General features: G+C 44.0%; 1 protein-coding gene across 4 annotated transcripts in view; it reads right to left on the bottom strand.

Moving 5' to 3' along the window:
- LOC135504672 (protein bicaudal D homolog 2-like) overlaps positions 1-19,011 on the bottom strand; it is an 84,076-nt gene extending 65,065 nt beyond the window's left edge. For 3 of the 4 annotated variants that reach the window (XM_064923441.1, XM_064923440.1, XM_064923442.1), the window contains exon 1: positions 18,409-19,011. In XM_064923441.1, coding sequence (XP_064779513.1) covers positions 18,409-18,648 — 240 coding nt within the window. In that variant the 5' untranslated portion in view covers positions 18,649-19,011. The remainder of the gene's footprint in view (positions 1-18,408) is intronic. The other variant, XM_064923438.1, reaches the window with a different exon arrangement.
- Positions 19,012-24,425: the final 5,414 nt, after the last annotated feature.

The following is a 24,425-nucleotide window of genomic DNA, read 5'->3' as shown; positions in this document are numbered from 1 at the left end:
GGCGGCCTGGGAGTCAGATTCAAGATGGCACTGGTTAGGGGTGAGGAGGCCAAGCAGGGGTGAGATGACTATAATACCCTTGTCAAGAGCTGCCCTTGCTTTATGGCCTTACCTTTCTGCCCTTAACTGCTGAGGAGGGCTGGGGGCAAGAAACATGTCTTGTTGTTTGGCTCAGAAGTAGGGACATGATCCTAAGTCATGTGTTTTAAAGGCCTAAAAAAAAATCACAGAACGGGGAGAGGGAAGGTATAGTGTTGCTCACAACAAGAGTGTAGGAGTGTGGTAGGGTGTAAGGCTATCTCTTTCCCTGTATCGGTTAGGGTGTGTGGGTGTAAACTAAACTACTGTATCTCAGGTTGCCTGGAGCACTTGGCAGAGAGCTTAAACAGAGTTTGAGGGGGATCCGATGATAGAATTAATCCACACACTCTAATAAAAGGAACAATGCAGGCGGGAGTCAGGAAAAGACACACACGTCTATACAACACACACACATTTATATAACACACGCGTTTGGAGAAACAGTATCACATAACCAGTCTAAGCACTGATAGGCATTTACTCTTCACCAGTTGGAGAACAGAATCACTACATAACCAAGTGACTTGGGTCACTTCTCTCAGTGAGTTAGTATAGTGCAGATCGTATGTATCGGTAAGTGAATCTAAAAGTACCCAGTGGCTCGCCGAACACCAGCGAAAGTCATGGGACTAACTCAGTGGAGGCTGTTATGGTGAGGATGGCTCATAATAATGGCTGGAATGGAGCAAATTGAAGGGCATCAAACACAAGGAAACCCTGTGTTCGATCTATTGATACCATTCCGCTCCAGCCATTACCACGAGCCCCTCCTCCCCAATTAAGGGGCCACCAACCTCCTGTGGACTAACTAGCCTTTCTCTCTCAGAATAGGCGTAACAATCATCCTCAGCACAATCATTGTGTTCCAGGACACATTACAGAGAGACAATTAAGAAACACCAGTTGGATACAAAATGTGCTGAAGAACACATTCTGTGGTGAAGACTAAGCATCTAGCCTAATCAGCTAGTTGAGAAACGGACTGAATGTGATGACAGAGAAATAAAGAATAACAGGATAGAGAGGAGGATAGGAGAGGAGGAGGAGAAGGAGTGGACCCAGGTGTCCTGTGTGGCTCAGTTGGCAGAGCATGGTGCTTGCAACGCCAGAGTTCCGGTTTCGATTCTGACGGGGAACCAGTACGGAAAAGTATGAAAATGTATGCACTCTGGATAAGAGTGTCTACTAAATCAGGGTTCCCCATGCTCGGTCCTGGGGTCCCCACCTGGATGCACGTTTTGCTTTTTGCCCCAGCACTAAACAGCTGATTCAAATCAACAACTCACCATCAAGATTTGATTATTTGAATCAGCCGTATAGTCCTAGCGCAAAAACATCGGGTGATTTGTGTTGAGGAATTAATGAAGGTGATGAGTGGAGAACGTCAGCTGTATACATAGAGACCAGAGCTCTTCTGTTTGGAGTCGTGACAGAGGACCTCAGTCCAACGATGATGACCTCATCCTCTACTTATAGGCTGATCTGGCTATTGTGCTCCACTAACAGAAGTGGAAAAATGACCCTGCTGCGCCACCGTACTGCTACTCTTAATGCACTGTGACTGGATGAATTAATTCAGAGCTGCCTCAATCTAATGTCCAAACAAGTAATCAGTATTCCACACACACAAACACACATTGCCAATAGTAGTAAGATCACACACATTTTGGCTATTTGTCCCAAGGGTACTCCAGGTGGGTGAGGATGTATTATGTATTTATATATGTATGTATTATTATGTGTTATGTACTATGTACTTTTGTAAATAACAGCTGGTACACGATATCTAAGAAAGTCTCAAGATATTGCTCGCCTGAGGTAGAGTATCTCATGATAAGCTGTCGACCACACTATCTACCTAGAGAGTTTTCATCTGTATTTTTCATAGCTGTTTTACATACCACCACAGACTCTGGCTGGCTGTAAGACAGCATTGAATAAACTGTATTCTGCCATAAGCAAACAAGACAACGCTCTCACCCAGAGGCAGCGCTCCTAGTGGCCGGGGACTTCAATGCAGAGCAAGTTGAATCCGTATTACCAAATTTCTATCAGCATGTTAAATGTGCAACCAGAGGGAAGAAAAACTCAGGACCACCTTTACTTCACACATAGAGACTCATACAAAGCTCTCCCTCGCCCTCCATTTGTCAAATCTGACCATAATTCCATCCTCCTCATTCCTGCTTACAAGCAAAAACGAAAGCAGGAAGCACCAGTGATTAGATCATTAAAAAAGTGGTCAGATGAAGCAGATGCTAAGCTACAGGACTGTTTTGCTAGCACAGACTGGAATATGTTCCGGGATTCCTCCGATGGCATTGAGGAGTACACCACATCAGTCATTGGCTTCATCAATAAGTGCATCGATGACATCGTCCCCACAGTGACCGTACGTACATACCCAAACCAGAAGCCATGGATTACAGCAAACATCCGCACTGAACGAAAGGCTAGACCTGCCGCTTTCAAGGAGTGGGGCTCTAACCCGGAAGCTTATAAGAAATCCCACTGTGCCAGCCGACAAACCATCAAACAGGCAAAGCAATTAACTAGGGCCGATTTCAAGTTTTCATAACAATCGGAAATCGGTATTTTGGGCGCAGATTTTGCCAATTCTTTTTTTTTAAACCTTTATTTAACTAGGCAAGTCAGTTAAGAACACATACTTATTTTCAATGATGACCTAGGAACGGTGGGTTAACTGCCTTGTTCAGGGGAAGAACGACAGATTTTCACCTTGTCATCTCGGGGATTCAATCTTGCAACCCTACAGTAAACTAGTCCAACGCTCTAACCACCTGCCTCTCATTGCAGGAGCCTGCCTGTTACGCGAATGCAGTAGAAGCCAAGGTAAGTTGCTAGCTAGCATTATACTTATCTTATAAAAAACAATCAATCATAATCACTAGTTATAACTACACATGGTTGATGATCTTACTAGTTTATCTAGCGTGTCCTGTGTTGCACATAATCGATGCAACACTGGGGGGGTGATTCAACAAAAGCGCATTTGCGTAAAAAGCACAATCATTGGAGGACTGTGCCTAACCATAAACACCAATGACTTTCTTAAAATCAATACACAGAAGTATATATTTTTAAACCTGCATATTTAGCTAAAAGAAATCCAGGTTAGCAGGCAATATTAACCAGGTGTAATTGTGTCACTTCTAATGCGTTCATTGTGCGCAGAGTCAGGGTATATGCAACAGTTTGGGCAGCATGGCTCATTGCAAACTAATTTGCCAGAATTTTACATAATTATGAGATAACATTGAAGGTTCTGCAATGTAGCAAGAATATTTAGACTTAGGGTTGCCACCCGATAAAATCCTGAACGGTTCGGTATTTCACTGAAATAAACGTTTTGTTTTCTAAATGATAGTTTCTGGATTCATATTAATGACCAAAGGCTCATATTTCTGTTTGTTATATTATAATTAAGTCTATGATTTGAGTGATGGTAGGCAGCAGCCGGCTCATAAGCATTCATTCAAACAGCACTTTTGTGCGTTTTGCCAGCAGCTCTACACAAGCACAGTGCTGTTTATGACTTCAAGCCTATCAGCCTAATGGCTGGTGTAACCGATGAGAAATAGCTAGCTAGTTAGCGGGGTGCTCGCTAACTCGCTCTGAGACTTGGAGTCGTTATTCCCCTTGCTCTGCAAGGGCCGCGGCTTTTGTGGAGTGATGAGTAACGCTGCTTCGAGGGTGGCTTTTGTCGTTGTGTTCCTGGTTCGAGCCCAGATAGGGGCGAGGAGAGGGACGGAAGCTATACTGTTACACTGGCAATACTAAAGTGCCTATAAGAACATCCAATAGTCAAAGGTATATGAAATACAAATGGTATAGAGAGAAATATTCCTATAAATACTATATTAACTACAACCTAAAACCTCTTACCTTGGAATATTGAAGTCTCATGTTAAAAGGAACCACCAACTCTCATATGTTCTCATGTTCTGAGCAAGGAACTCAAACGTTAGCTTTTTTACATGGCACATATTGCACTTTTACTTCTCCAACACTTTGTTTTTGTAACGGTTTTCTTGAGTTGAAGGAGAGGCGGACCAAAATGCAGTGTGGTTTCTATTCATGGTTCTTTAATAAAGAAAACTATACATGAATAGACTAACAAAACAATAAACGTGAGAAAACCTAAACAGGCCTATCTGGTGCAAACACAGAAACAGGAACAATCACCCACAAACACACAGTGAAACCCAGGCTACCTAAGTATGATTTGGGTATTGGAGGACTGGTGTGTGGAGGTGGTACTGGATAGACCGGACCGTGCAGGCGCAGTGCAGGCGCAGTGCAGGCGCACTGGAGATCTTGAGCACCGAGCCTGCCCAACCTTACCCGGTTGAATGGTCCCGATCGCCCTGCCAGTGCGGCGAGGTGGAATAGCCCGCACTGGGCTATGCAGAACCCGGGACACCGTGTGCAAGGCTGGTGCCATGTAAGCCGGCCCAAGGAGACGCACTGGGGACCAGATGCGTAGAGCCGGCTTCATTGCACTTGGCTCGATGCTCACTCTAGCCCGGCCGATATGCGGAGCTGGTATGTACCGCACCGGGCTATGCACCCGCACTGGGGACACCGTGCGCTCCACCGCATAACACGGTGCCTGCCCGGTCTCTCTTGCCCCCCAGTAAGCACAGGAAGTTGGCGCAGGTCTCCTTCCTGGCTTCGCCACACTTCCTGTGTGCCTCCCCCAAGATATTTTTGGGGCTGACTCTCGGGCTTCCATCCACGCCGCCGTGCTGCCTCCTCATACCAGCGCCTCTCCGCCTTCCCCGCCTTCAGCTCTTCTTTGGGGCGGCGATATTCTCCTGGCTGTGCCCAGGGTTCTTTTCCGTCCAATTCGTCCTCCCATGTCCATTCCTCCTCACGCTGCTCCTGCTGCCGCTTCTCCTGCTGCACCTTGGGGAGGCGACACTCCCCTGGTTTTGCCCAGGGTCCTCTCCCGTCGAGGATTTCTTCCCAAGTCCAGAAGTCCATATTTCGCTGCTCCTACTGCTGCCTGTTACCACGCCGCTTGGTCCTGTTGTGGTGGGTGATTCTGTAACGGTTTTCTTGAGTTGAAGGAGAGGCGGACCAAAATGCAGCGTGGTTTCTATTCATGGTTCTTTAATAAAGAAAACTATACATGAATAGACTAACAAAACAATAAACGTGAGAAAACCTAAACAGCCCTATCTGGTGCAAACACAGAGACAGGAACAATCACCCACAAACACACAGTGAAACCCAGGCTACCTAAGTATGATTCTCAATCAGAGACAACTAATGACACCTGCCTCTGATTGAGAACCATACTAGGACGAAACATAGAAATACCCAAATCATAGAAAAACAAACAGACTGCCCACCCAACTCACGCCCTGATCATACTAAATAATGACAAAACAAAGGAAATAAAGGTCAGAACGTGACAGTTTTTGCATTATTTAAACCAAATTGAATGTTTAATGTTTCATTAATTATTTGAGGCTAAATTGATTTTTATTGATGTATTATATTAAGTTAAAATAAGTGTTCATTCAGTATTGTTGTAATTGTTATTATTACAAATAAATTTTTCAAAATCGTCCGATTAATCGGTATCGGCTTTTATTTGTCCTCCAATAATCGGTATCAATATCGACGTAGAAAAATCATAATCGGTCGACCTCTAGCCCACATACTTTTTGTCATGTAGTGTATGTATTTTTGAGATAATATATCCCATTTAGCAGACGCTTTTGTCCAAAGCGACTTACAAGTCGGCTGGGGCCACTACTTTTACATATGGGTGGTCCCAGCGGGAATCGAACCCATGACGCTTGGCGCTTGCAGACAATGCCTTCTGCTCTACTGCCTTATGGACCCACACATCGTCTGTCTGCATTTATCCCAGCTGGCCCATTCCATGGGACACCAGAGCAGCAGGACAGACCCAGTGGAGACATACAGACAGTAGGCTAGCAGGGAACAAGTGCCGGCAGAGCACCAGTGCGGGGGTGGGCAGGGGAGCGGCAGGGCAGCAGCACCCAGACAGGCACTCTTTTCCCTGGGCTGAGCGTCGCCAGGCCCTGGCCTTGCTCCCAGAAATCCATAAGCCCTGAGCACAGCGGCTGGGATTCATCCTCTTAGACCAAGAAGGGGGGGGATTTGGGACTTTATTTAGTGCCATTTAGAAAAGATTACCCCTTAATTGCGGAGCGGGTGTCCAGCACAGGGCCGCCAGAGATGAAAGGAATGGTTAAAATACCCTCTAAAACAATATGGGGAGGGGGTGTGGGGATCCCAAAGTACATAGTTTAGAGAAGCATCCATATCAACCATGGTCTGGTGGCTCCAGGGAGGGAGGCCCTGCCAATCACTGACCAACCCCACTATCAGAGCTCCACATTGGGGCAAACACTCCAGACAAACACCCCCTTACTAGAGACCAATCCAACCGTGGGACTACAACAATCAAGCCGAGGATGACTTAAGGAAATCTCTTCCCTTAAAAGAGAGCCAATGGACTGTGTTATCCTATTTTTAGAAGGCATCGAATAGCTAGGGCTGTGGCGTTCACGGAATTCTGTCAGTCCGTGATTGTCAAGAAAATAACTGGTGGTTTCACGGTAATTGACCGGTAATTAACATAAACACATTTAGCATCTCCTGGTTTCCACACATGCCACCTTTGGAACATCTACATTTAAAAAGTCTAATAAATCCATGTAATATAGTCTACACCTTCAGAACAAATCCATTACTTATTTTAGACAGGTCTAAAGAAACATGATATGAAGAAAATGTAGTCTCTTTCAGAAGAACAGAACAGCATACTCTGAGTTGTCCTTATGTTAGGTCCTGATCTGGCTGTTGGGTACACTAATTCATTTAGAAGACAGGATTTGCTTAGAATTCCGTGGCATTATTTTATATTATTTTATAGTATGAAAAATTCAATTGAACAAAGCTGAATAAAATCGAAAGGATATTTTCTCCAAATGGAGTGTGCACATGCGACTATTCTGTGTTGAGCGTCAACAAAGAAACAGGTCCTTCTATATTCTTAATTTAGTTATTTATGTAACTTTAGTTTTGATTTTTAATACATTGTAAGGCTGTATGATGTGACTCTCATGAGGGTTTTTTTTTAATTTTATTTTTGCTGACCTGTACACACTTTGTCAGTCTCTCATTCACAATTTGAGAAGTACTTGATTACAATGTGCACGCGGCAGTAGATTATAAGCACAAATGTTCCATTAGTGGAAAATAATACTGTCAAAAGGGAACGCAAATGCGATACTGCATGTAATGCTTTTATTATAAAGGTGCATTTTTATGGTGAATAGTGTAACGGCTTTCTTCTACCTCCTTCTCTGACGAAGAGGTGGAATAAGGATCGTACCAAAATGCAGCGTGATTCGTTCGATACATCTTTAATGATGAAAAAACACGAACAATACAAAACAACAAACGTCGAAAACCGAAACAGCCCTGACTGGTGTAACAAACACAGAGACAGGAACAATCACCCACAAACACACAGTGAAACCCAGGCTACCTAAATATGGTTCCCAATCGGAGACAACGATAATCACCTGACTCTGATTGAGAACCGCCTCAGGCAGCCATAGACTAATCAATACATCCCACACAACCCCAAGACGAAACACACTACAAATAAACCCATGTCACACCCTGGCCTGACTCAATAAATGAAGATAACATAATAAATATAGACCAGCGCGCTCCGGCTCGGGACGTGGAACCCACTCTATGAATGTCTTAGTCCCCCCTCCTCGCGTCCTAGGATTGTCCACCCTCGCCGCCGACCATGGCCTAGTAGTCCTCACCCAGAACCCCACTGGACTGAGGGGCAGCTCGGGACAGAGGGGCAGCTCGGGACAGAGGGGCAGCTCGGGACAGAGGGGCAGCTCGGGACAGAGGGGCAGCCCAGCACTGAGAGGAAGCCCAGCACTGAGAGGAAGCCCAGCCAGGCAGTTGAATCCGGCAGATCCTGGCTGGCTGGCAGTTCGGGCAGATCCTGGCTGACTGGCGGATCTGGAAGAGTCTGGTTGACTAGCGGATCTGGAAGAGTCTGGTTGACTAGCAGATCTGGAAGAGTCTGGCTGACTGGCAGATCTGGAAGAGTCTGGCTGACTGGCAGATCTGGAAGGGTCTGGCTGACTGTCAGATCTGGAAGAGTCTGGCTGACTGTCAGATCTGGAAGAGTCTGGCTGACTGTCAGATCTGGAAGAGTCTGGCTGACTGTCAGATCTGGAAGAGTCTGGCTGACTGTCAGATCTGGAAGAGTCTGGCTGACTGTCAGATCTGGAAGAGTCTGGCTGACTGTCAGATCTGGAAGAGTCTGGCTGACTGTCAGATCTGGAAGAGTCTGGCTGACTGTCAGATCTGGAAGAGTCTGGCTGACTGTCAGATCTGGAAGAGTCTGGCTGACTGGCAGATCTGGAAGAGTCTGGCTGACTGGCAGATCTGGAAGAGTCTGGCTGAATGGCAGATCTGGAAGAGTCTGGCTGACTGGCAGATCTGGAAGAGTCTGGCTGACTGGCAGATCTGGAGAGTCTGGCTGACTGGCAGATCTGGAAGAGTCTGGCTGACTGGCAGATCCTGGCAGACTGACGGCTCTGGCTGCTTCATGCTGACTGACGGCTCTGGCTGCTCCATGCTAACTGGCGGCTCTGGCTGCTCCATGCAGACGAACAGCTCTGGCAGCTCCTTGCAGACTGGCAGCTCCATGCAGACTGGCAGCTCCATGCAGACTGGCAGCTCTGGCTGCTCCATGCAGACTGGCAGCTCTGGCTGCTCCATGCAGACTGGCAGCTCTGGCTGCGCTAAACGGGCAGGAGACTCCGGCAACGCTGTAGAGGCGGAAGGCTCTGGCAGCGCTAAACAGGCGGGAGGCTCCGGCAGCGCAGGAGAGGCGAGGTGCACTGTAGGCCTGATGCGTGGTGCTGGCACTGATGGTACTGGGCCGAGGACACGCACAGGAAGCCTGGTGCGGGGAGCTGCCATCGGAGGGCTGGTGTGTGGAGGTGGCACAGGATGGGCTAGACCGTGAAGGCGTACTGGAGATCTTGAGAGCAGTGTTGGCACAGGACGTGCAAGGCTAGGGATGTGCACAGGATGGGCTAGACCGTGAAGGCGTACTGGAGATCTTGAGAGCAGTGTTGGCACAGGACGTGCAAGGCTAGGGATGTGCACAGGAGGCCTGGTACGTGAGGCTGGCACCAACTTCACCAGCCGACTAACACGCACCTCAGGACGAGTATGGAGCGCTGACCCAGGTGCCATCAAATCCCTGACACGTTCCGTCGGGCGAATTCCATGCAAAAAGCACCAACACAGCAACTCCCTCATTTCTCTCTCCTCCAATTTCCCCATTAACTCCTTCACAGTCTCTGCTTCGCTCACCTCCAACACCGGTTCTGGTCTCCTCCTTGGCTCCTCACGATAAACAGGGAGAGTGGGCTCAGGTCTGACTCCTGACTCTGCCACACTCTCCCTGAGCCTCCCCCAAGACATTTTTGGGGCTGACTCTCGGGCTTCCATCCGCGTCGCCGCGCTGCCTCCTCATACCAGCGCCTCTCAGCTGGGGCGGCGATATTCTCCAGGCTGATCCCAGGGTCCTTCTCCGAACAATTTCTCCTCCCAAGTCCAGAGTTCCTGTGATCGCTGTTGCTGCCTTTGTTGCTTCTCCTGTGGCTCCTGCCCGTTGACACGTTGCTTGGTCCGTTTGTGGTGGGTGATTCTGTAACGGCTTTCTTCTACCTCCTTCTCTGACGAAGAGGTGGAATAAGGATCGGACCAAAATGCAGCGTGATTCGTTCGATACATCTTTAATGATGAAAAAACACGAACAATACAAAACAACAAACGTCGAAAACCGAAACAGCCCTAACTGGTGTAACAAACACAGAGACAGGAACAATCACCCACAAACACACAATGAAACCCAGGCTACCTAAATATGGTTCCCAATCAGAGACAACGATAATCACCTGACTCTGATTGAGAACTGCCTCAGGCAGCCATAGACTAATCTATACATCCCACACAACCCCAAGATGAAACACACTACAAATAAACCCATGTCACACCCTGGCATGACTCAATAAATGAAGATACCATAATAAATATAGACCAGGGCGTGACAGAGTAGTATCTTCCCCAAACTTTAAATTCACACGCTGCTTATGTATCCCAGATAGACTCTACACCCCTTGTAAAGCAGAGTAATGTGCTTAATTTTAAGAAGTTATTTGGCCACTTTCGTTGTGATACAAACCTTATCACAACATATAGGCCTGTGGGCTAGGCTACATGAGGTGTGCAACTATGATTTGAAAAAAAAGAAAAAAAAGGCATCTTTCTTTAAACTGGGCATAATTCACAAGTGATAACATATAATTTACAAGTGATATGCTAATATTGTCACCCATCAGACTATTCTTGATTTAATCGTGTCTTTAAATATACAGTTGAAGTCAGAAGTTTACATACACCTTAGCCAAATACATTTAAACTCCTGACATTTAATACTAGTAAAGATTTACAGTCTTATGTCAGTTAGGAGCACCACTTTATTTTAAGAATGTGAAATGTCAGAATAATCGAAGAGAGAATTATTTATTTCAGCTTTAATTTCTTTCATCACATTCCCAGTGGGTCAGAAGTTTACATACACCCAATAAGTATTTGGTAGCATTGCCTTTAAATTGTTTAACTTGGGTCAAACACTTCGGGTAGTCTACCACAAGCTTCCCACAATAAATTGGGTGAATTATGGCCCATTCCTCCTAACAGAGCTGGAGAAACTGAGTCAGGTTTCTAAGCCTCCTTTACTCGCACACGCTTTTTCAGTTGTGCCCACAAATGTTCTATAGGATTGAGGTCAGGGCTTTGTGATGGCCACTCCAATACCTTGACTTTGTTGTGCTTAAGCCATTTTGCCACAACTTTGGAAGTATGCTTGGGGTCATTGTCAATTTGGAAGACCCATTTGCGACCAAGCTTTAACTGATGTCTTTAGAAGTTGCTTCAATATATCCACATCATTTTCCTACCTCATGATGCCATCTATTTTGTGAAGTGCACCAGTCCCTCCTGCAGCAAAGCACCCCCACAACATGATGCTTCCACCCCCGTGCGTCACGGTTGGGATGGTGTTCTTCACCCACAAAACCCAACACCAAACAGGCTACCTAAATATGGTTCTGGAGCAGTGGCTTCTTCCTTGCTGAGTGGCCTTTCAGGTTATGTTGATATAGGACTTTTACTGTGGATATAGATACTTTTGAACCTGTTTCCTCCAGCATCTTCATGGGGTCCTTTGCTGTTGTTCTGTGATGGATTTGCACATTTTGCACCAACGTACGTTCATCTCTAGGAGACAGAATGTGTCTCCTTCCTGAGCCTATTATTTAACTAGGCAAGTCAGTTAACAACAAATTCTTATTTACAATGACGGTCTAGGAACAGTGGGTTAACTGCCTTGTTCAGGGGCAGAACGACAGATTTTTTACTTGTCACATCAGGGATTCAATCTGGCAACCTTTTGGTTACTGCCCCAACCCTCAAACCACTAGGCTACCTGTACTTAAATAGCAAATGGAGGACGCGTTTTCTGTGGTTCATCTTCATTCCAGCCAGGCAAGCTATACTCCTATTGTAAAGATAATCAATGTGCTAAATATATTTTTAATATTATGAAAGTTGAGAAATAAATATAGTAGGCCTAGCCTATAGAAAGCTGATGGGATCCTCCTCTTTTTAATAGAGGCCATCACTCTGTTTTCTTGCGCAATTGCATAGCCTATAGAAATGTTGTGCAGCATGAGCTCATGGGATCTCATGAAGTGTATGATTAGATTTTCGATTACATTTGCATTGATGTCAGAGTGAATCGAGGGATAATAGAGTCCTGAGTACCAGGCAGTTAGCAAGTTGGTAGTCTACTAATGACTCAGCAGCATCAGAGCTTGGAGAAGCCTAATTACCGTGACTAAATGGTCACATGGAATTTGACTGCCTTCACGACTCATGACTGCCGGTGTGGCGGTAATACGGTCACCACAAAAGCCCTAATCCTAGGGGTTTGACACAACGAACACAGTGGAGGGGTTTAAAGTCACACCAAACATCTTTGTTAAAGGACATATAGATATGTGCTTTAGCGATCTAGCATTTAAAAAGGGACAAAAGTGACCCGTCCTTACAAATACAGCCACAATGGGACCTCTCTCAATCTCTCCTGAAGTCATTCCTCTGTGTTCTGAGAGCGTTTAACGCTCCCTTCATCTTTGACACCCAAGACCTGTTAACCCTATCGTGCTTAGGCACTCAAAGTTCAGCGAGCCAAGCACAGTGTCCAGTTCTTCTGAGCTTAACTGTGTTTTAGCCTCCGATTGTCAGGGAGAATTCCACAGCCTGATGCACAGCTGCCGGAGAGAGAGGGAGAGAGAAAAAGAGGGAGAGAGGGAGGGGGCGTGACTGAATGGCTATAGTGTGTTCTCTGACACTCTCCACAATGTCACAAGAACTCAGAGAACACTGGCCTTTGTCATGACAACAGTAGTGTGTGTGTGTGTGTGTGTGTGTGTGTGTGTGTGTGTGTGTGTGTGTGTGTGTGTGTGTGTGTGTGTGTGTGTGTGTGTGTGTGTGTGTGTGTGTGTGTGTGTGTGTGTGTGTGTGTGTGTGTGTTGACTAACAGCATTGGTCCAGCATTGGAGATAAACAAAGAAAAAGATGTGGAAAGAGAAGGCTATGGAATGTTCTATGGGCCCGTTGTCTGCTCCCACAATAATTTTAGAATGCTGTCATCTTTATGGCCACCCGGTCAACCTCGTGACAATCAGTTCCACAGGCCTGAGAGAGGCTCAGAGCTTTAGATTTGCTACATGTAACAGCAACAGTTGCTTGAGATGATGTCACATGCAACATTGCATCCTAGTTGTGTAACACCAGTCTCAACATTCACAACAAGACATATATTCCACAGTCTCAGTGAAGTTACCCCTAACCACTGTTTTATTTCCCTGTAGTTAGTTATTTCCCTGTTAATAGTTATGGTTAAAATGGGTTTCGAGGAAACCACAATTTCCAGCCCAGTGATAAACGATACCTGGAAGGATGGCATCATGAGACTATGGGGTTAAAGTCATCTAATCCTGGATCTGTGGTTGGGGACTCCCACGAGTCACAAGAACAGTTAAAGAAAGGTGTGGCACATGATGTCTTTGCTGAGTGGTTTAAATTAAGAATATAAACAACAGCTGTGGGGGCTTGAGTCTGTAAACCTGTGATATCATCAACTGGTAAGGTGAAGGTGTAGTATAATATCATTAACTTGTCATTTGAAGTTGTACTCTAAATGGTAAAGAGGCTCAAGTCTACAGTCGTATCATCAATAAGGTGGAGAGTATAGCAGCCTAATCACATTATAGGACTAAGGAGGATTGTGCTAAACCTGCTCTTATAAACCTACGCTTTGACAGCAGGTTGACCTTGTGTTTTGATAGGATCTTCTCATTGGAGACGAAGGAGAGGAAGAAAAAGAGGAGAGGAATCCATCTTAAATTATTGAGAAGCACCCCAGAGGAGCCGGGGGCCAAGTGACCCAGGATGTAGGTCTAACAGATGGACACTATAATCCAAGATAGCCGTAACAGCTATTTTGGCTATAAATGGCCTATCAATGGGTAGCAACAGTCAACAAACCGAAAGCACCCTCTACCCCTGAAAGGTGTGGTAAGATTGGGGGTGGAGAAAATTGGCTTGCCAATGGTCCACTCACTCAGAAACCATGACAAGAGTCAAAGCAAAGCCAATCACGGAGGTTGTGACCTTATGTTACAGTAACATGTAAGGGGAGGGTGAGAGACCCAAGGAATGACAATATACCAACAGTAGGAATCTAAAGCCTGTGCAGTATGTTAGTATGGGAGCAGCATGTCACTGTGACTAGCAAGTAGCTGGGCCGGATTCCTAGAATACTGGCTACTAGAAAATCTGGAACAACGAGAGGGAAATAACATGTAAGGAATCAGTGGATGGACATATAGAAAGACAAAACAAAATATCCTCAGAATATACCATATCAAATCTATCCATAGAATAGCCTCCATCCATGGACGGTCTGTATGTGTGCAGCAGCAGGTAGCTGTAAAGCCTTCATTTGCAGAGCAGCAGCCTCAGTCACACACTCACAGTCACACTGGTCGTAACACCTGCTGGGAAGGCAGCATGCCGGATTCTCAAATTAAGGCAAAGATCTGTGCTGTTACTAGGCAACAGACTAGGCAACATCACAGAGATGAATTCCTCCAATTTATTGTGCGTGTGTGTGTCCTCTTCTGCAGTTTGCCCTTCCCTGCCCCCGGGGTTAGACCTACTCCAGTTTCAAGGGCAACTGGACTTTGCTCAATGCCAACAATGATTTCTGACCGGCTTTTTCCCACCCAGATTGGGACAAAAGAGTAACATCTGTCCTTTTAACACATAACAAATATGAATTGTGTGCACACGCAGAGACAAACACAGGGTCCAGTGTTGGACAGAGAGTGATGTGTTGTCCTCAGAGAGGACAGAGAGGACAACCAAAGAGTAAAGATAACCAAATATGGTATTCACCATTGTAAATAGTAGCCAGGTACAGCTATGTAATAACCATCTCCAGAGACAATGGTCATCCAACATTTACCTGACAAGACAGTAGTCCAACAGTCCTAGCAACCCCTAGAGACAAAGAACAGGCAACATTCTGTTTGTATAAGTCAGCTAGACCATTCTTACCAGTCGCCAAAGTTGCTGCTAATAGTGCTCCCTTAATTAACTCAGCACACAGTGGCAGGCCAATAGAAATTAGCCATTTGAATTCAGACAACCCATTGTGACTGAAGTACTATAATGACATGAGTGCACTGCACCATAAGCCATCTGAGTTAACAGTGTGTTTCATCAGAATAACATCTCACCCTCCTCTATTACAGATTATTCTATTCAGGCATCCTGTATAAAATGAAATATGAAGAAATGTTTTGTTATTATTGTATTGTATTTTCTGTGGATATCATCCACTGAAATAATGTGTATTTTTAGAAGAAGAAAAAAATTCTGGGGGTGCTGGAGCACCCTCAGCACACATACCCACACTTCCTGCGGCTATGCATTGAGGGCAGTCATTAAAATTAATTAAAATATAAATTCAACTTGGCACACAGCAAACGGATCCAGGTATTTTTTTTTACCTTTATTTAACTAGGCAAGTCAGTTAAAGAACAAATTCTTATTTTTAATGACGGCCAAGGAACAGTGGGTTAACTGCCTGTTCAGGGGCAGAACGACAGATTTGTACCTTGTCCAACGCTCTAACCACTAGGCTACCTGCCGCCCCTATGGAAATCTCAATATCCACAATACTCTCACAAATGGCAACCCCACAAACAATTCACTGATTTCCTGGTGGACAAGTCTTAATGATCATCAAACCAGAATTGCTCAAACAAACGGTGGATATTAGACATTTGTTCATTCAAAACACAATTTTCCGTGACTAACCAACGAGTCATCGCCAACTTGGTAAATCAGACAAAAATGCAAAGATTCAGGCTGTTTAAAAAAAATAATAGTCTGCTTCGAAAACTGGAAGAAAAACAAAGGCACCCCTATCATTTTCTTGAAGCAATCAGTTTACCCAATTCTTGCTCTCTCTCTCTGTCAGTTTGTTTACTCTATTCAGGAGTTGTCCATGTTATTCTGAGATAGTGGCCAAAAGAAAGCATGGGAACACAGAGCAGAGGCTTCTGAGAAAGCACTCTAAAAACCCAGCCACTAACCACAGAGAGAGAGCGAGAGCGAGAGAGAGAGATGCAATAGTGAGGGGGAGAAAGAGGGCGAAGAGACAGAGGAAAGGGACGACAGAGAGAAACAATGTGTTTATTGCCTTAAGCTTTTACTGTGTTATATCTGTTCAGCCAAGGGTTCCTCTCCCTTTTTCTCTGCCTCCCTCCTCTCTCTCTCTGCCTCATTCCACTCACATATTTACAGACCCAAGGGAGCTTTCATCATAGGGTACCCGGCCCACTGTGCCATGATGATTGGTTTGTTCTAGTCATGTGGGAGGCAATAAGGAAGTAACATCTCAGCGATAGGTTCCACATAGCAGGAAGTGAATCATCCAGGCCATGCAGTGAATCTCTGGGGAGAAATCTCAGTGCAAAAAAGGACATGCCCCTTTTCTACCAAACTGCTCTGGGACACGTAAGCTGTTCAGCAGCTGCAGTAGTTCACTCTGACTCCCTACCCTACTTCTTACCCCACTCTCCTTCTTTCCTAATCAAAATCACAAGGCTGCTGATACCTCGCCCAGGAAAAGGAAGGTAGAACTAGGACTGGCGTGTTACATTTAAGTGGGAAAGGGGTTTTCACAGTTTGGAAAGACAGGCCAGTGCTTTATCCTGTCTCCCTGCCCTAACTAACAGTCAACATTCCTCCCATTCCTGAATGGTCAAAACTCATTTAGTTTCCTCTGTGAGTAGGTTACTCATCCTTCCTCTTTTTCAGGCGGGAACTTTCAAAATTCAAAAACCACATGTCCGCCTCTTTTTCAAACCAGACTGGAAATACCAGATAATTAAGGTCCTCTGGTTTGAGAGACTGCTTCACTAAGAGTATTGTCAAAATTGGCATGAGAGAGGACTTATGTGTGTTTAAATGAGGGATTAAACGATATCAACCAAAAGCAATTGAGTGAATGTCCACTTTTTTATCAGTTGCACATTAATAAACAGGGTGGCAGTGGATAACCATTACTCAGATAAATTAGTGAAGATAGAATGTTCAGCAAGTCAGATAACGCATCTTCATCCTCATTGGAGTAAGCCTATAATATTTCAGCGGTGCAATATACACTGAACAAAAATATAAACACAACATGTAAAGTGTTGGTCCCATGTTTCATGAGCTGAAATAAAAGATTCCAGAAATTTCTCATGTGCACAAAAAGCTTATTTCTCTCAAATTATGTCCACAAATATGTTTACAGCCCTGTTAGTCAGCATTTCTCCTTTGCCAATATAATCCATTCCCCTGAAAGGTGTGGTATATCAAGAAGCTGATTAAACAGCATGACCATTACACAGGTGCACCTTGTGCGGGGGACAATAAAAAGCCACTAAAATGTGCAGTTTTATCACACAAGTTTTCACACAAGTTTTGATGGAGCATGCAATCGGCATGTTGACTGCAGGAATGTCCACCAGAGCTGTTGCCTGATAATTGAATGTTAATTTCTCTTCCATAAGCACCTCCAATGTTGTTTTAGAGAATTTGGCATTAAGTCCAACCTGCCACTCAACCACAGACCACGTGTATTGCGTCGTGTGGGTGACGGGTTTGCTGATGTCAACGTTGTCAACAGAGTGCCCCATGGTGGCGGTGGTGTTATGGTATTGGGCAGGCATAAACTACGGACAATGACCCCAATTGCAATTTATCGATTGCAATTTGAACTGCACAGATACCGTGACGAGATTCTGAGGTCCATTGTGGTGCTATTCATTCACCGACATCACCTTACGTTTTAGTATGATAATGCGCAGCTCCATGTCGCAAAGATCTGTACGCAATTCCTGGAAGCTGAAAATTACAACATTCCACAGGCCACAATTAACAGTCTGATAAACTCTATGCAAAGGATATGTGTCGCGCTGCATGATGCAAATGGTGGTCACACCAGATACTGGTTTTCTGATCCACGGTCCTACCTTTTTTTGTAAGGTATCTGTGACCAACATATGCAAATCTGTATTCCCAGTCATGTGAAATCCATAGAATAGGGCCTAATGCCTTTATTTCAATTGACTGATTTTATTTAAACTGTAACTCAGTAAAATCTTTGAAATTGTTAGATGTTGCGTTTATATTTTTGTTCAGTATATTGGAGTTTACATTTCAAATCCCACAGCAAATGACAATACACAACAAACACTGTATGGGCATGGAAAAACAGAACGCATGTCTCTAACCCCAATATCTTAAATTAGAAAAAGCTAATTCCACAGCAGTTAGAAAGATATTACGAAGCCTATTACGAAGCTAGAGAAGGGGCAGTATGGCAATGATATAAATCCCCCCTGAGAGGGGAATCATTGATAGAACATAAGGCAAAGTTACACGTACTTAGTCACCCCCTCCCTCCCGCCCGCCACCCCTACTCACGCACACAAATATAAAATGCAATGCATTTTATAGCAGTTCAAATGTATATTTAAATTTCATACAGAAAATACACACCGTTAAAAGACTACAACATACCTCTTTGAGCACGTCCAGTTCCTGGCGCACGGTCTCGTATTCGATCTCCAGGTCGTCATACTGATGTTTAAGCTGCTGCTTCTCCTCCAGCACTGCCAGCCCGTACTCCGCCGCCTGGATCTTCTCATGGGTGGTCTCACTCAGCTCTCGGGAAAGGCGCTCTATCTCGGCTCGCAGACACTCCGGTTCGGCCTCCAGCACGAGCATCGTTTCAGAATAGCGCTGCTCCTCCACGGACATACTATGGATGTTGGTGATGGATCAACCTTGGCCGATGCGCCAGCTAATCCTACGACGAACGACGAGGGGATGAGACGGCTTCAAGCGGGTCCAATCTTGAAGGATCGCGGAGAACCCTTTCGTTTGAATAGATTATTAGATTCTTCTGTATTTGAACTGCATGATCGGTACTCTTGCGTTTCTCGTTGCCACTTTGGGTATTGCTTTTTCGGTCATGAAGCTGTGGTGTCTTTATTTCTTCCGGCAGGAGAGGCTCGTCTGTTATCCCTACAACTGCTCCATGACTGCAGTTCCTTTGCCCTTCGCCTCTCCCCGGCTGCTCAGAGCGATTGGGGGGAGAAGCTGTCTAGCGCTGTCAGATCACTCAGCTGAGAGAACTGGAATATAAGAATGGTGGTTGATGGGAAATGTAGTACCACAAACGCCAGTGCATATCCCATCAGGCATTGTGTGCAGGCTAGTCTAAGGTGAAACGTGTGGAACACGGAAGCGGCATTTTATTTTCAAAGGAATGGGTCAAGAAAAGATTTGGTCTCTGTGCATCTCGTGCCATCTGTCGGTTGTTTCTGTAGATTCACGACGCTGTCGTCATAGCTATAGCCTATAATAAAAGTGTTTCTAGCGGCTTTTGACAAGAACATCACTCTGAGCGATCAACTTGATCAAATGACTAAAGCAGGTAATAGGTTATGAACTAAATAGCCTATTGTCATTGATATTGTCATGCATTTATTGAGGCGAGGAGCTACTGGATGCATAGTTTTTTTTGCCGTTGTGGTGGTATAACTGAGCTGTTGGAATATGACAATATGAGCGCTTATTGTAAAGAGCGATCCGTAAGCCATCCCCAGAGGGCAGAGCTAGGCATGTTGCACTGGACACGTTTTAATACGATGATTTTTGTTTATACAATGGGTTCCGTGTAGGTCTGTATGGCCTAGTTATGCTAATAGACAATATTTGAGGACAGTGTATTGCAGTTAATTTCGTCTTTGACTTAAGAAGTAAAATATCTTTGAATAGTAGGCCTAAACAGGGAAACAACAAGTCCCAGATCAAATTTTAATCAAATTTATTTATAAAACCCTTCTTACATCAGCCGATGTCACAAAGTGACAGAAAACCAGCCTAAAACCCCAAACGGCAAACAATGCAAGTGTAGAAGCACCAGACATTTCTCAATAGAACATACCAAAGGGGGGCATAGTTTTCTATTTTAATTATTGGGGGTCATCTGAAATCAGTGGCATTATTTTGACATTAATACGTTTCGCATATCAGTTTACAAACATTGTAAAAAAAATAATTGAGTTAGTAAAGCCGCATACAAACATGGTCTCTTTTTTGCTTTCTTGGGCAGATTCAAAATGGAGGTGTTTTAGCCAAGGTCAGTGCTTTCGGCAGCCAATTGAAAATACAGAGAATAAGGGTTGGTAATGTTCTCTAGTTGCGCCGTGATTGGGTCAGTGTTCTGTCACTCATCGGGATACTACATCACCGAAAAATCTACAGGGAGAGCTATTGATTTACATTAGACGTGCCCATCCAAGAAGGCTCAAGGTCATTGGCCACAGACAAAATTATGTCAAATCACGTTATATCTACTGTAGCTTTGATTGGGCTGATCGTGTCAACATCATGCTTTCAAAATCATAGCTAGCTAGTTAAACAAGCAGTCATCATCATGAATCAAGTCGACAATCTACTGGCAAATCCTTATGTAGCCAAATCCACATGTAGTCTATAGTCTGTTTTAATGAAATGTCATCATCAAATATTGTAAGAGCTTTCATTGTCTGCTTATATGCCCCCTTTATTTATCCTACGGTTCTGACTTGGTGTACAGGAAGAATACTGTAAGAACGGCCCATGTTCTGCATTCTGTCGCTGTACATTTCAAAAGTGCTGAACAAATAGTTATATTGAATACGTTAGCTCGCTCATTGTTTTAATCAAAATTACGGACTGCCTCTTATCCGCTCATCATTCCTTTATGCCATAGTTTGTACATCTAAATTGTCAGTAGAAACCACATTTGTTTAAGCAAGTCAGCCATATCAGCTATGTAAAGGCAGTAAATGAGTCTGAATGAACTGTTTCACTGCCAGACAAGGCTTCTGTTGGGGAATAATCAGAATTAGTTGGGTAACATAGATAGGATATTTTATTTTCATGATATGCTTATGAGTTATTTCTCATAAGAATGTATTTTGTTGTACTATAGTGGTGGCCATTGGCAGTTATCTGTTCTCTGTCAGGACTAAGTTGCTTGGGCCGCAGAGAGGGGAGAGGTCAAGGTGTCATCATGTGTAAACATGTCTTTTGCTCCACTGTGTCTGTGTGCCAGTCACTCCCTACTTTTCCAAAAGGGGAGAGGAGGATGGCAGTGTCTGGAATCATTCTATGCTCCCTCTTTTGTTGCCCCTATCTTAACCTATAGCCTCACTCTCCTCTCCATGAGCTTGTCCAGGATTGGTTGTATTTAGAATTGGTTGTATCTAAATGACAATTTGATATATATCATAGGATGGGGGTAATGTCTTGGTACCATTTTGTACCAAGGACGAAATAAGAGCTTTGTTTAGGAGACCAAACTGAACGATAATTTATAGCCCAACTCTGTCTGGCTAGGGGATACTCCTCTCTGAAGTAAAGTCTTTCTTTGTGTAAGTTCCTAAGACCTGTGGTTTGTCATGTCGTCTAGGGGGGGGGGGGATCTTTACTATAAAGGATCCCACTTGCCATTATGTTGGGACTCTCAACTTTTCATTATAGTTACTGAACTTTTGAAAGTCAAAATGCTATTGCAATGTGGAAGGGACTCTCAGAGAATGAATTGATAGACACTGAATTGATCTGAGAGTCACAGGGTTGTGATAGAGCTCATATAATTAAAGATGGACTTTGATAACTAACTCTGACTTGTGTGTGTGGTTTGCTCTCATGATTTGGTAAATAGAGGAAATTTCCACGACACTTCGCTGATAGCCAGGTGTAGTGTTACGTTGTGTTGTGTAGTGGCTTTGCTGGCATGTGTAACAGTATAGCTTCCGTCCCTCTCCTCACCCCAACCTGGGCTCTGCACACATCAACCACGGTCACTCACGAAGCATCGTTACCCATCGCGCCACAAAAGCCGTGGCCCTTGCAGAGCAAGGGGAACAACTACTTCTAGGTCTCAGAGCGAGTGACTGTTATGGGTGTAAGATGGCACAGTGATGCCATCTGTTGGTAAATGTTCATTACTGCAACTCATGTGTTTTACCAGTGTGCTTGAGATACCCGGATGTATTGTGATGTACTGAACAAGACTGGTTACTCGCATCAATGCCTCTGTCTCGTCATTTAACATTCAAACAGTGACGTCACCGACTGAAACACTATTAGCGCGCACCACCGCTAACTAGCTAGCCATTTCACATCGGCCACACTCACCCCCCTTTTGACCTCCTCCTTTTCTGCAGCAACCAGTGATCCGGGTCAACAGCATCATTGTAACAGTATAGCTTCCATCCCTCTCCTCGCCCCAACCTGGGCTCAAACCAGGGACCCTCTGCTCGAACAAGGGACCCTCTGCACACATCAACCACAGTCACTCACGAAGCATCGTTACCCATCGCGCCACAAAAAAAGGCGCGATGCTGAACAGGGGAACAGCTACTTCTAGGTCTCAGAGCGAGTGACGTCACTGACTGAAACACTGTTAGCACGCACCACCGCTAACTAGCTAGCCATTTCACATCGGCCACACATGCATCTAAAATATTTTGGGGGAGTTTGCTCCACCAAGATGTATATGCTAAAATTGCCACTGTCTGAAATATCAATATGGAGATATAATTAAATTGTGTTTTTGAAAAGATGGTCCTGGCTGAGAATAGAACATTTCGTTTTTTACTTTGGTTTGGCACTGTTTACCACAATTTTCTGGAAAAGTCCATAATTAACATATATAGCTCTGGATCCAATGTCATACCACTGTAACACCTTGTGAATTATTTACCCCTTTATAGAATACACTTTTTTTACTCATGACTCAACACTGTGTTACCATTAACATTGGCTGCATATCCATTGTCCTTCTCCCAAAATGTGGACTTGCACATTTATTCTCATCTCAGGGATTTAATAATGTTGTAAAGTAGCTCAAGCCAATGCTTGGATGAGGAGAGTGATGAACAATTGTATATGCAGACATTGATTTCAGCTGGCTTCATAAACAGAGGGTCTGTGTTCCAAATGGCACCTTGTTCCCTTTACATAGTGCAGTCATTTTGACCAGGGTGGTCAAAAGTAGTGCATTATACAGGGAAATGTTATAGGGAATAGGGTCCCCTTTTGGATGCATTCAGCCTCATGAGCCCCACACCGCTAATTGTAAACCATTCCTCCATCCCATTCGCCCAGTCAAGCAAATGAAGGAGTGAGACTGTGATTTTTTTCACCTTTGTTTAACCAGGTAGGCCAGATGAGAACAAGTTCTCATTTACAACTGCGACCTGGCCAAGATAAAGCAAAGCAGTACGACAAAAACAACAACACAGAGTTACACATGGGATAAATAAATGTACAGTCAATAACACAAAAGAAAAAAACACAATAGAAAAATCTATATACACTGTGTGAAAATGTAGTAAGACTAGGGAAGTAAAGGCAACAAATAGGCCATAGTGGCGAAGTAATTATAATTTAGCTTTAACATTGGAGTGATAGATGTGCAGATGGTGATGTGCAAGTAGAGATACTGGGGTGCAAAAAGAGAAAAAATAAATAACAATTAGGGGAATGAGATAGTTGGGTTGGCTATTTACAGATGGGCTGTGTACAGGTGCAGTGATTGGTAAGCTTAAAGTTAATACAGTTGAAGTCGGAAGTTTACATACACCTTAGCCAAATACATTTAAACTCAGTTTTCACAATTCCTGACATTTAATCCTAGTAAAAAATCCCTGTTTTAGGTCAGTTACAGTTTTTCTCAATTGCTAAAACACAATTTCTGAAACCTTGCTCCATTTCCTGAAAACATTAAACACAAAACCTCATCTTCAAGCACTATTTACATAACCTCTGACTCCTCATGCAAAATGAAACATTCGCCTCAAAACAGTTTTTACCTGTGTTCAAAATCAAACACTGCTCTCAAATCATAAACAAAGTGATCAAAATGATATACACTCTCAAGCAGTCAGTAAACAATACACCGAAAAATAGAAAAACGCATTGTTCAAAACATACAATTCTCAGGGAGAAGTACATTTTTAATTAAAAAAAATATTCATATTTTTACGTCAGTCTTTTGATGAACGAAAACATGTTCTATCATAGTAGCTCAAAATTTATCAGAAATTATTACTCTGCTTTGCTCTTTGCAATTTAGTTTTTTGTTCTTCCTCCTCCTTGTACCCCTATTTTTACAGTACTGTACCCTGCATCTCACAAACTTGTCCTTTGTCTCTGGGATACTGTAATACTTGTTCTTTGTTGATATGAACCTGCAACCAGTCAAAATCTATTGAGCAGTCAGTACTGTTAACAAATGGAAAGCACAATGTTCAGGACCATACAATTTGTCCATTGTACAGTATACAGCCTACAATGCACTGTACTACTGTATCCATTCTCAGACTTTCTCCTTCCCACCTTAAACAACCTGTTTGCTCTCTGAACTGGCTTATATTGGTTGTGTCGCATCATTTGAAACAGGTTAAATAAATTTTGAGTGGTTGTGTTCAATCAATGACATATGTTCTCTATTTGTATTGTATTTGCTTGTTGCC

This window comes from Oncorhynchus masou, chromosome 18 (genome assembly GCF_036934945.1).
Source record: "Oncorhynchus masou masou isolate Uvic2021 chromosome 18, UVic_Omas_1.1, whole genome shotgun sequence".
NCBI classification, from domain to species: Eukaryota; Metazoa; Chordata; class Actinopteri; order Salmoniformes; family Salmonidae; genus Oncorhynchus; species Oncorhynchus masou.
The sequence above is the reverse complement of the archived record's forward strand: the minus strand, read 5'-3'. Positions and strand labels throughout refer to the sequence as shown.